General features: G+C 39.6%; 1 protein-coding gene across 11 annotated transcripts in view; it reads left to right on the top strand.

Moving 5' to 3' along the window:
- TENM2 (teneurin transmembrane protein 2) overlaps positions 1 to 12,973 on the top strand; it is a 585,930-nt gene that overhangs the window by 541,727 nt on the left and 31,230 nt on the right. For all 11 annotated transcript variants that reach the window (XM_071570619.1, XM_071570615.1, XM_071570614.1 and 8 more), the window contains 5 exons: positions 4,602 to 4,721; positions 6,676 to 6,937; positions 7,632 to 7,899; positions 9,011 to 9,154; positions 10,682 to 10,931. In XM_071570619.1, coding sequence (XP_071426720.1) covers positions 4,602 to 4,721; positions 6,676 to 6,937; positions 7,632 to 7,899; positions 9,011 to 9,154; positions 10,682 to 10,931 — 1,044 coding nt within the window. The remainder of the gene's footprint in view (positions 1 to 4,601; positions 4,722 to 6,675; positions 6,938 to 7,631; positions 7,900 to 9,010; positions 9,155 to 10,681; positions 10,932 to 12,973) is intronic.

Genomic DNA, 12,973 nt, shown 5'->3' with positions numbered 1-12,973 from the left:
TTCCTGTGTTTGCACTGACCATACTCTGTTGCAGTTTATGATGTGGCCTTTATTTATAACACTGAGATTTATTAGCATTTTAACATATTGGCAACACCTGGAAGAAAGTTCCTTTCACTGAGTAGGAGTTTCTGGGGTTTACATTTTGTGAAGACTGCAGTCTAGAACAAGAGAAAATGCAAATATATTTCCAGTTAAAAGAGATTGCATTTTATTTAGTGCCATTAGCACAAGTTTCAATAGTGGAATAACATTTCAAATAATTTTAAAGATACATTAACTAAGGGAGTTTTATTATTTATTCCTTACATAAGGCTGTTTTACTTGTATCATCAGTACATCTGATGAGACTTTCTTCTTCTTTTTTTTTTCCTAAGCTTATTCTTTGTATGGTTATTAATTATATATTTGTAATGAGTCTAAAAGCCAGCACATCATTAATTGATATTTGATGCCATTGTATGCTTAGAAGAAGATTGGTATTATCAATATTATTTAAATAGGTCTCCATGGAAAGATGCTAAGAAATTGATGAATATGTTAATTATGTTCCTATCACCAAAGTTAAAACTAAAGAAAGAACTTCATTTGAGATAACGCCCAAAAGATTGGAGTTCATTACAGGAAACTGTTTTCTCTGTCAGGATCCCATTACAGGCTTAGTGGGTGATGTAGAGCAGGTCCCTAAATATTTGTCTGTAAAAAGAGAATCATGAGGTTTCTGGATACACCAGGCAGGTCCCCATTGTATTCATTGCTGTGCTGCTCAAACACCACACTCATTTCCATATTCCAGTGGGAAATCCCTGCTGGATCCTACCCTGTATAGTATAGATTCCATGCTATTCTATAAAATACTCCAAGAATACACACGTGGAGTTGTTTGGAAAAAAAAATAGAAAAAAAAAGTTGTTCTGTTTTCCACTTCATTTGTTGTGATCTTTTTTATCAGCTCTCTAAAATTAAAATGGAGAAATTCTTGCACTTTTCTGCAGTGTTGTATGAAAAGTAAAACAAGACAAAAGGGAAGCTTACTAATTCATGAGGCTGAATAATTTGTTCAAAAAGGGATAGAGGCCACAGCATAAAAACTAAATAGTCCACTGGCTGCTTGGTACATTCTGCTCTATGTGAGTTACCAGCAGCAAAATTTCCTCAAGTAAAGAGAAGCCAGAAGCTTCCTGTCATGTATTGGATGCTGATCAGTGCTTGAGGCATTGCCTTCTTAAGCTATCTGGAATGAAAATTAGTGTATTCCCTGTGTCTGTATTCCACTTATCATCTGATAATGGGTTGTGTTATTAACATGATCTAACACTTCATTCCTAGGTCTTCAAGTGCTTTACAGAGGCAGGTGATTATCATTCCAAATTTCCAGTTCTATGGAGACGTTCTAGTGCCATAGAATGGAGAAATATCAGAATTTGTATTAGAAATAATCAAGATGTTTAAATATAATTATGGGTTGGAGTCTTCAAAACAGCCTAAGAATTAGGCTGTTGACAGCATAAATATTGCAGTAACACACCTGAAGGGCAGGATGCCATCCAGAGGGATCTGGACAAGCTCCAGCAGTGGCCCATGGGAATCCCATGAGGTTTAATGAGACCAGGTGCTGGTGCTGCACCAGGGTCGGGACACCCTTGGGATCAATCCAGGCTGGGGATCAACAGATGGACTTGGGGTGCTGGTGAGGGAGAGACTGGACATGACCCAGCCCAGAACCCCACCATGTGCTGGGCTGATCCCTCAGTGTGGGCAGCAGGACAGGCAGGGATTCTGCCCCTCTGCCCCCTCAGGTGAGACCCCACCTGCAGAGCTGCCTCCAGCACAGGAAGGACATGGAGCTGCTGTAACAAGTCCAGAGGAGGCACCCAGATGGTCAGAGGGCTGGAGCAGCTCTGCTGGGAGGAAACGCTGAGAGAGTTGGCATTGCTCAGCCTGGAGAAGGGAAGCTTTGGGGTGACCTGATTGTGGCCTTGCAGGACCTGAAGGGAACCTGCAAGAAGGATGGAGAGAGACAATTTGCAAGGGCCTGGAGTGGCAGGACAAGGGGAATGGCTTCACACTGTCAGAGGACAGGGTTAGATTAGATACTGGGAAGAAATTCTTCCGTGGGAGGGTGGGCAGGCCCTGGCACAGGGTGCCCAGAGAGGCTGTGGCTGCCCCATCCCTGGGAGTGTCCAAGGCCAGGTTGGACAGGGCTTGGAGCATCCTGAGATAGTGGAAGGTGTCCCTGCCCATGGCAGGGGGTTGGAACAAGATGATCTTTAAGGTCTCTTCAAACCCAAACAATTCAGTGATTCTATGAATTGGAGCTCTAGGCTAAGCAGGAGCTGGCACTTCAATCCTGAGGGTCCTTTGAAAAAAATCTCATCTGAAATGGTAGATTTTTTTTTTCTAAGCATGTTTTCTAGGGTCCTGATGGCAGGAATCTTGGTTCTGTTTTATTCATCACAAGAACACTGCAGGTTTTAGCATATCCTTGCAAATGGCATATTAATGATGTTAAAATTGGCCTTAGCCTCTTAAGTTGTGAAGGTGCTTTTGATAATTCTACAGCTCAGCTGTTATTTTTGGGACCAATTTTAGGCAAATTAATGTATAGTGTCAAAAATGTAAGTTTTAAAACTGACTTTTTAAAAGTGCCATAGGGTTAGATTCCCAAGTTTTACATATACTGAATCTCCCATTGTTCCAAGAAGTAGCTCCCATGACAGATACTGGCTCTGTTTGCTTAGCTCAGTCTCTCACTCCATTGAAAGACATGAAAAACAGGGACAAAATAGGGGTTATTGTTTTTTCAGTCTTAGTATAAGAAAAAGAATAAATAGCAATAAATAATCAAATTTATTGATTGCAAAATTATTTTAATGTCACTGATAATTTCTGTGCAGAAAGAAGATGAAATTACGTTTTCAGGAAAAAAAATAGTTATGTTTTTATATATTGTGTTTTTACGCATTTAAGTTCCTTGTTAAAAAAAAAAAGGAAAAAGACTTCAACTCTCAGGTTAATTTGTAAGTTACACTTTTAAAAGATTACCAAAGAAAGGTTGTCCTATGTGTGAATATTAGTCAAAATATTACTTCTTATAAATCTAGATTTTATCTACATTTTAGCTTATCTTAATATCCATTGTGTTCTTGATTTTAGCATTTTGGAAAAAAAAGGAAGATTATTGACCAAAATATTTTTTTCAAATTATTTCCTGAAGTATTCAAATTCAAGGTAGAAAAATTATGTCATGGGCATTATTAATTTCCTTCTGCCATATGATGATTTCTTTCTTAAATCTACTCTGCACAGTTCCCTCAGAGAAGCCTGAGTGTCTTTCTTCCTGCAACTACTTTTGTGTGTTTGTATCATAAAATAGTTCAAACAAAATGAATAATGCCAGGACAATTATCTTGGTCCGATATGTTTCCAAGTAGATTTTATTAGCAAGTATCAGTTTCTATTAAATTCCATATTCTGATGTGAAGTGTTACTTTGCAAATTAAAATTCGACCTGAAGGGTTAAGAAGGAGTTGAAAGTTCTAAAAGAAAAGTAACAGAAATGGTTCATTTTCATTAATTAGTTTCTTTTATGTAATATTGAAGAAAATATTGCACCTTGTATGGAATAAAAATACAAGGAAGTAGTTGTAAAATAGCCAGTATAATACAGGTAGGAAAATGTGGGTTTGTGATCCTCAGGATTATGCATTAAGAGGACTTAACTCTCTCCCTGTTTCCCAGGTCATCTTGTCCTGTTTTCACATTTCCACTGTAGAAATGGAAGCTTTTCCTTTTCCACCTCCCTTGTACCAAGCAGCTTCCACCCCCACTGATCTGCTTTTCTCAGGGTGGAGGGAAAGGGGAAGGGAAAGGAGCCAGGGGCTGGAGACTCCTCTCCAGCTGGGAGCAGCAGCACTCTCTGCCTGCTGTGCACTTAAAAAGCACTCTCTAAAGAGAAAAAACTGACTGTGCCTCTTGGAGGAACAGCTCATCTTCATCTCCCTTAGGCTGAGCAAAGCTGATTATCCTGCTGGCTGTGAAAACTCTTTGTTTTGCCTGTGCATAAATCTGGCCTTAAAACCAAATCCTTCCTCCTGCTGGCAAAGCGCAGAGTGAGGGTTCCAGCTCAGGACTGAATGCAGTGCACAAACCTCAAGTCATTCCCTAAGACAAGGCAGTGGGAACCTGAACTGGAGAATTGGTTGTCTAAGAGAAGGTAGGGCATTGCAGCATGTTTTCCAAGTGTGTTAGGCACCCACAGACATGTTCTTGTCCACAGGGAGGTTTTTGAGCTCCAGTGGGATGCAGGATCACAGCTCTGGCCTGGCTGAATATGAGGGAGCTTTCGACTCTGCAAAGCCTTGTTAGGCAAGGAAAGCACTAACTCCCATTCTGTATGCACATCTCACTGTCTAGATGAACAGTTTCTTGGTTTAGGTGTATAGAGGGAGCTGGGCAATATTGTGGTTCCTCAGTATTTGAAAAATCTTTGGAGGAAACTGGATTTAGAGTAAACGAGGCAGGAGTGCTCCATTACTTCATTTATAAACAATATAACTTTCCTTTTGTAATTAATACCTTGAATTCTGCTTCTTTCTCAGTCTTGTGTCTCTCATAAGAGGCCAAGTGGTGACTACAGATGGAACTCCTCTAGTTGGGGTCAACGTGTCGTTTGTCAAGTATCCAAAGTATGGCTACACCATCACTCGCCAGGATGGCACGTGAGTGTCCCCGCTCCACTGAGCTCCTGTTTCATCTGTGGTGCCTCTGCTGATTAACAGATGGTGTGATCTAATGGAACCATGTGGTACCAGGCATTGCCTTCCTCCCAGGGCAAAGAGCTAATAAGTAAACAGAAAAGTAATTTTTCACATGGCATTTTGAATACTAAGTGCATGTAAATACGAGCAGGCTGATTTCTGGTAATGACGTGTTAGCAGGCAGGCTCCTTTCAAATAAATTGCTCTGTATCTATGAAAACATTTGTGGACTACAGCAGTATCCAGCTGAGACCAGAAATGTTTTATTTTAAAATGCAATGCAGGCTAACACTTCCAGGGAAAAAAAAAAGTATCATTATAAAATAGTATATTTTGTTAAAATTTCCCTTCTGCCTCTCTTTTCTTTGGAAGATACACTCTCTTTTGAGTTTCTTCAGGGTAGAATGTAATCAAAAGATTCTAATTGAATATATTTAGACAATTTCCTGCTGTGCAAAAAAGTGCTTTTTTCCCCCTTGTATCAGCTTATTTGAAATGCACACAAATTCAGATAAACAAAAGTCAATGTGTCATGGTTTATCTGGTTTCCTGGCTGTGGTACCTAAACCAGTGGATCTGACACAGGCATTGTAAACATTTGCCATTTTATCTTGATCGTGCATACAAACAACTGAATTGAAATAATTAATGTAAGTCAACTAACTATAGGGAGTATTCAAGTGCCACATTTCCCAGAATATTAATCTGTTATAATAAAAGTGTAATTTTGATTTCAGTGGTTTAATACTGCAGTAAATGGTGAGCTGCACTATATTTGAATCTGAATAGATTGTTGAAGTCACTGAGTAATTTGTTCCATTGCCAGCATTTACATGGAACAACTGATAACCTCCTTCTGTTGTAAGAACAACCTGGAAGCGTTTCACTCATTTAGGCCAGATTTCAAATGCCTGTGCAGCTCCACTTTACTGCTGTGATTGTCTAGGGGCCTGGGAGTAAACACGTAATATTTCTGAAAAATGATAGATCAGTTGTCCTGGGGACAGGAATTCTTATTTGTGGAACACTTCTCATTACTGTTCTCTTACTGTCACGTGTCCTATTCTGTGCTTGATGGGTAGGGTCTTTTAGGAAAGGGATAATTCAGTGTCCAGCTCAGAATCAATTTGGCTTCTCTGCTGACTCTGTATAAAGGTAGTTTGTAATAATAAATGTTGTGGGTTTGTTGGGCATTTTTTAATTATTTAATGTAGATTTTATAATGTATCAGAATGAAATTTGTTCAGGTGACTTGCTTTTCTTGGCTGGTTTTTGCCTTTTAGTTGCCAGAGGTTCACATGCCATTACTGATCATTCAAAGGATGACATTTAAAACATAATCATGGTCCTTTCACTCTCCCTGCCTTTGGTGGGACTGGGAGAGAAGCAGAAGGGTCAAAGTAAGAAAACTTGTGGGTTAAGACAAAACATTTAAGAATTGAAATAAAATAGTATTTATAATAAATTGTAATGAAAAGGAATATAACAAAAAGTGAAAGAAATACCCAAGGAGATCTGGAGCAGCTTCTCCCCTAGTTTATATACTGAGCATGGCACCATATAGTCTGGGATATCCCCTGGGTCATTTGGGGTTGGGTGTCCCAGCTGTGTCCCCTCCCAGCTCCTTGTGCACCCCCATTCCGCTCTCTGATGGGGTGGGCTGAGGAGGAGGAAAGCCCCTGACTCTGGGCAAGCACTGCTCTGCAATAACAAAATCATCCCTGTGTTATCTGTGTTGTTCTCACCCTGAATCCAAAACTCAACACTGTGGCAGCTACTAGGAACAAAATTAACTTCATCCCAGCCAAAACCAGACATATACCCATTGGTGTAGGTACACCTCTGTGTTGTTAGCCACCAATGCTATTACTGGAATTATTCAGTCTTGTCACTTCTAAAGGCAACATTTTTCTAGGTTTGACTTGGTTGCAAATGGTGGAGCATCCCTAACCTTGCACTTTGAACGGGCCCCCTTTATGAGCCAGGAAAGGACAGTTTGGCTGCCATGGAATAGCTTCTATGCCATGGACACACTTGTGATGAAGACAGAGGAGAACTCCATTCCCAGCTGTGATCTGAGTGGTTTTGTCCGTCCCGACCCAGTCATCATTTCATCACCACTCTCAACGTTCTTCAGTGACACTCCCAGTCGGAATCCCATTGTGCCAGAAACCCAGGTAAGGACAGTGGGAGTGAAAGGAGACAGAAATCAGTGGGCAGGTGCTAGTGCTGACCTGAGCAGAGAGTCACCCTGTCCCTGCAACTGCTGCACCAAAGGCATCTGTAGAACTGCATTTGTTCTGACAGGCACCAGGTTTTCTAAGGAGGGCAGCAGGAGATGTCCCAGTTTTATGTCACACAGACACATTTATCTTTGACTACCTTGCATTGTCCCATTATCATACAATATATCAAGTATATCTCTGTATTTCAGTTGACAGCTTACGTCTTTCAAGGGAATTTTGCAAAGGCTTGGCATGTGGTGCTAACCACAGTCTGTTTCCTTGCTTGTTACTTAGGACAAAGGAAAACTCTCCTGGTGCTGTTGTTTCACTGTGTTCAGTTAGTCTTTATATTGTCAGTGGAAGTTGCAGTTTCCTATGACTGTGTTTCTTATGTTTCCCTTGCAAATAACTTGCAGTAAAAATACTTCTTATTTTCCCTTTTGCCAGCAGTGGGCTCTTAAAAAGAATATGTACCCAGACACCAAATAATTCTTTGTCAAAAATAGCTGAACTGTGTCACTGCACTGGTTTGGGGGTAGCCATTCCCAGTAGTAGAAAGTCATAAGTTCATAAAAAATATTCAAGGTGATATTTAAAAAGAAATAAAAATCACTAATGTGAAATGTTTGACCTTTTTCCCACCCAGGTGCTTCATGAAGAAATTGAGATCCCTGGCTCTAGTATAAAGCTCAGCTACCTGAGCTCCCGCACTGCTGGATACAAATCCCTACTGAAGATCATCATGACTCAGACACTTGTGCCTCTCAATCTAATCAAAGTGCATTTGATGGTAGCAGTTGAAGGGCATTTGTTTCAAAAATCATTCCAGGCATCTCCCAACTTGGCATATACATTTATCTGGGACAAAACAGATGCCTATGGGCAGAAGGTTTATGGGTTGTCAGATGCTGTAGGTAAGTCAGAATATACAAGCTCCAAAACTCTCCCAACACCTCTAATTCTTAGTAAGAAAACTGCAGAGATTTCTTATGGAGGAGCAAATATAGGCTGAACAGTTCTTATCTCCCTGACATAGTTTATCTTTGTACTACTGGTTTTTTACAAATTAAAAATCATATTCAGAGGGTGCAAACTCCTTCAACATGCCTTAGTTTCCTGGCTGGTACCTGGTTTAGACCAGGTAATAGGAAAAACTGGACACAGGAACTTGGGTGAAACCTAGTCCATTAATTTTGGTCCATGTTTCTATTTTCTTTCAGTTAACAAATGATCCCCATGGCTGGCAGCCTGCAGTGCACTTGGGTTTTCACACATGCCATTATTGTAGTCTCTTGTGGTATAACACATTTGAAATGAAAATGCTGTTCTTCTAATGCTGTTCAGTCTTGTAATTCTACAGCTATTTTTAGTTTGCTTGGTTTTAGTGGGTGGGGGAAAGAGTGATCATCATAATATTTTTCAGTTTTTATTGAGTATCAGAATAATTTTGATACAACAGTGCTAAAAATAAGCAACAAAGCTGTGCCAGTGTAGAAAGAACAGCTCATTTTTAAAATATTAATTATTTTCTTAATTCTTCTCTGCTATAGCTTTTCTTTCTTAAGTTATTGGATGGGGATAATGCTTTCCAGAGTAATACTTACAGTGCACTTGTGCTTAAATGCACACAAAGTTTTCATTGCTGTTTGTTATGTGATATGTAAAATGCATTCACTAAATAAATGCCATGAACATCTGGCAGCTTAAGAATTTGATCTTGTCCTGTTATCTGATAGAATAATTTTATTGTATTTTAAACATTGTATTTCTCACTCTCCTTCCACCAAACCAGTCACCTCCCAGTGTGAAATATTAAAAGAAGTGATCAGAGTACATGTCAATGAAGTTTCAAATTTGTGTCCAGTCAAAGATGTGAATACAATATTATAGAATAAAAGGGAGGAATGTAATCACTCCATCCTCTGGAGGGGCCTGGGGAACTGGAATGCTGATTGATTGGAATGTGATCTGGACATTTAATTCAGTGTTTGTTCAGCAAGTATATTAGACTTTATTTTCTTTCAGTGTCTGTGGGGTTTGAATATGAGACTTGCCCCAGCCTGATTTTATGGGAGAAGAGAACAGCACTGCTGCAAGGATTTGAGCTAGATCCTTCCAACTTAGGAGGATGGTCTCTGGATAAGCATCATGTTCTTAATGTCAAGAGTGGTGAGTTGGTTAATTCCATGTGCTTTATGTCCTATATGCAGTTTTGTTTGTGAACACTCTTTATTTGCATTATATTTACACTTTCAAAAATGCAATTTCTCCATCCTTTTGTTTCATCTTTAGCTCGGTAAGGTATGGAACACATTGCATTTGTCAGAATTTTTTGTCAACAAATTTTTGACTGTTTTGCACAGCATGTCTTTCTGAGTCCAAATCTTTACTTTCTATTCTGTTGTTCATTTATTCCTCTGTAATATCTTTCCTCCTTCCTTGTTTTTTCTGATATTAACCACACCTCTTCCTGGTTCATTTTGTTTCACATTTTTTCCCTCTACCCTGAGATGGAGCTTACAAGGAGTATAACTCTGTGATGAGATACTGAATTTCGTTTGTCTTTCTCATTTGTAACCTGTTTGTATTTTCCTCCCTTCTCTTTGTCACTCCATATCCAAAGCTGAATGTTTCTGATCCTCACACTGTACTCTTTGGGAGCTGAATGCTCAGCATGCATTTTATTTGATCCCTGTAGAGTGTTGTTTACAGCCTTCCTGCTGATCCCTGCATTAACAAATAGCAAAGTGTGTTGCTGCTCAATAAATCTAAAGTAGCACTGACAGTGGGCAAGATCAGGCTATTTGAACACACTTCCAGTGCTGAGCTGTGGATCCAACACTCTTTAAACAGATATTTGGGTAGTGCATGACACTGTTGCCACCAATGGGGAGCCAGTTACATTAGAATCATACAACTGCATTTCTGAAAGGACATGAGGCTGAAACTTTCCAGCCAGATGTCCACAGTTTTTGATGATTCTGAAAATGGTCACTCTGTCAGACAATCCACTCTCTTCGTGGAGCAGGGGTCTGCTCTTTGAACAAATATTTTGAAAATAAATCCTATCTTAAAGGTATTTCCTTGAAGCCTAATAAAGATCTGTAGCACTACTTCCCTCTTGCCTTTTATCATTGATCCTTAGTAGGGAGTTTCATCTCTCTCCTGTCTTTTCATTTTCATTTTCTGTGTTATCATCTTCTCTGGTGCCTCCATTTCTCATTTTTCATTTTCCATTTAAAAAAGTGTGAAAGACTGAGAGGTGGAAAGAGAACAGTCAGGCTGGCACAAAATTCCAGACAAAATATAATGCAAGAAACTGGAATGAGAGGATCCAGGCAGACAGATAAGGAACACGTCTTCTCTGCTGTTTGCCTTCCCAGTTAATATCACAGCCTAAACCACAGTGGCAGGCCAGGGCTATGTGGCAGTGTTTTCTTTCATAATGATTTCCAAAGGACTCTGGCTGTAGGTTTTGCTCTGGGTGTGTATGTGTGTGCTTTTTAAAAGTGAATCTCATTACACCTTTATTTTCACTACTGCAAAGCCCTTTTGCTCTTCTTGTACCATTGAAAAACCAAATGATGGAGTCTTTTCAGTGCAGAGTCTTTAAGAGCAGCTGTTGAAAAGAGAACAGCCTGAAGTCCCTTGAAATGAATGGTGGTAATAACCACTTCTTCTCCTCTTTGTCATTAGGTATATTGCACAAAGGCAACGGAGAAAATCAGTTTCTAACTCAGCAGCCGGCTGTGATAACCAGCATTATGGGGAATGGGCGCCGCAGAAGCATATCCTGTCCGAGCTGCAATGGTCTGGCAGAAGGAAATAAACTTTTGGCCCCTGTAGCACTGGCAGTGGGGATTGATGGAAGTCTCTTTGTTGGAGATTTTAACTACATCAGACGTATCTTCCCCTCCAGGAACGTCACGAGCATACTGGAGCTGAGGTAAGGTGTTAACCTGAGTGATCACTTCTGGAGCCTGTGCTCGAATCAGCCTTTACCATTACTTTTTATAATTTGGAAAAACATTGTCACTTTCAACCTATTTAAATTCCAGTGGAGAAATGGGGCACAGAAATGCATAGTTCAAAGTCTGTCACTTATCAGAGCAGTGACTACAGAGAGGGACTTAAGAGTACAAATCTACTTGTACAAAAAGTACAAACCACCTCCTTCTGTCTTGTCAGTGATCATTGATGAAATCTCCCCTCACTGCTATACATCCTTCAGTTTTGTTTGAAAACTACAGAACTGACTGCCCTTAGGTACTGAGCCACAGTGATGAGCAAAGGTGGAACAGTCTCACGAGGTTAGAGGGAAGGTTTTCCTATCCGTGGTTTTGAGAGACACTTTCCCATTCTTATAAGTCTGTTTCTGTAGGTTGACAAGTGCTGTTCAGGTTGATACACAGAGTCATTCTGCATCATCAGAACTCTTTAAAATTGTAACCCTGTCCCTCTATCCCATGCCCCTTTCCAACTTTAAGATTTGCTCACTTAATAGGAAAGGCATGAGTGTAGAGTGTACCACTTCACCCATTTCTGTTCCATCTCCTTTTTCATTCTTTTAGGAGAGGGAAGAGCTATTGCTTCAAACCCTAACTCATGTAACTGGACTTAGACTTACAGCACTATTGAATATTTGCAGAAAAGTGAGGAAAAATATTGTGCACTGGCTGTGCTGACCCTTCTGGAACCCACTCAGGCAGCAGCACTAGTGCTCCTGGAAATTGGATATAGCTGCAAAGAACATAGAGGGAATTTAGGTCACTTTTTTTTTTTTAAATGATATGGCCAATAACCAATTCCTCTGCTTTCACTGTATTTTTAGTTTTTAATTAGTGGGAAAAAGCACAAAATGATTGGACTGTTAAAGAATAGGAGGCTTAGCTCTATTTTACACCTCTCTTCCATTCATGTCATTCTGTTGATGTCACTATTGTGAATTCTGATTCTATATAAGAGAAAAGAGATCTGATTCAGGCCAATTCTACTCTGAAATCACTCTCTGACACCTACCTCATACACCATCAGGCTGCCTCATTATATTTTTTTTAAAGTCATGGATCATGCAGTGCTTTCTGCTACCAGCTCAGTGTGAGCCACAGAAGTGTAGCTGGCATGGACGTGTGACCTGCTATAAATATTTATATCAATATGCACTAAAACTCTGCGTTATATAGAATATGCTAATTTATTTTTTTTCCTAATTGGCTCAGTTCTGTTTAGCTTTTTAGTAAATAGGACTACAGTTTTATAGGTGAAGAGAAACATATTCAGATTAGGATACTTAATATAAGGCATTTGTTTCACCTCAGTTCCTAATATTTGCCAGGGCCAAAGTTTCTTAGCACACCTGATGTTTGAAAGTGTTGCCTCAAAGTTTACAACAGTATCAGTCTGAGCACCTTGCTTGCTTTTTATGCCAGAGAGATTAAGAGGGAATTTCAGTTTTCATCATGTGAGAGGGAAAATAGGAAAGGATGTCAGTAAAGAAACAGAAGATGGACTTCTTCATCTGCTGTTGTCCACTTTCCCCTTTATGAAAATCTGCTTTCCACAGCATAGTTTGTTTAGCTGCTGTTAAAAGTATTACAAATGAACAGTGAAGTTACTGTACCGTCAGTAGTGTTGGGCAGCTGCAAAGGACTTGACACTCGGATTTTTAGGATTTACAGCAATGTCTTTTGCCTTCTGTTCCTCTAAATGGAATTAAGATCCATTCCAGCAAACATTATCTATAGCAATTATTGTGATTCATGGCTCATCTTAAAGTCTGTATGAGTTACATGGGTAAGAGTTCAAAGATTTGAGCCATTTAAGTATGAATGAGAGCAGAGTCTTTAGCTCATATCAAGCAGCTTGAATAACATTGCAATAGCATGTCCACAAGTATTACAAACCAAATACATGACTTTATTTAGATTTCCCGACTGGTGTCTTTTTGGTTTCACCTAAACCAATACAAATCTTGAGTAACTTTATACA

The sequence above is a fragment of the Pithys albifrons genome, chromosome 15 (assembly GCF_047495875.1).
Source record: "Pithys albifrons albifrons isolate INPA30051 chromosome 15, PitAlb_v1, whole genome shotgun sequence".
Classification (NCBI taxonomy): Eukaryota; Metazoa; Chordata; class Aves; order Passeriformes; family Thamnophilidae; genus Pithys; species Pithys albifrons.
This window is presented reverse-complemented; position numbering and strand designations above follow the sequence as displayed.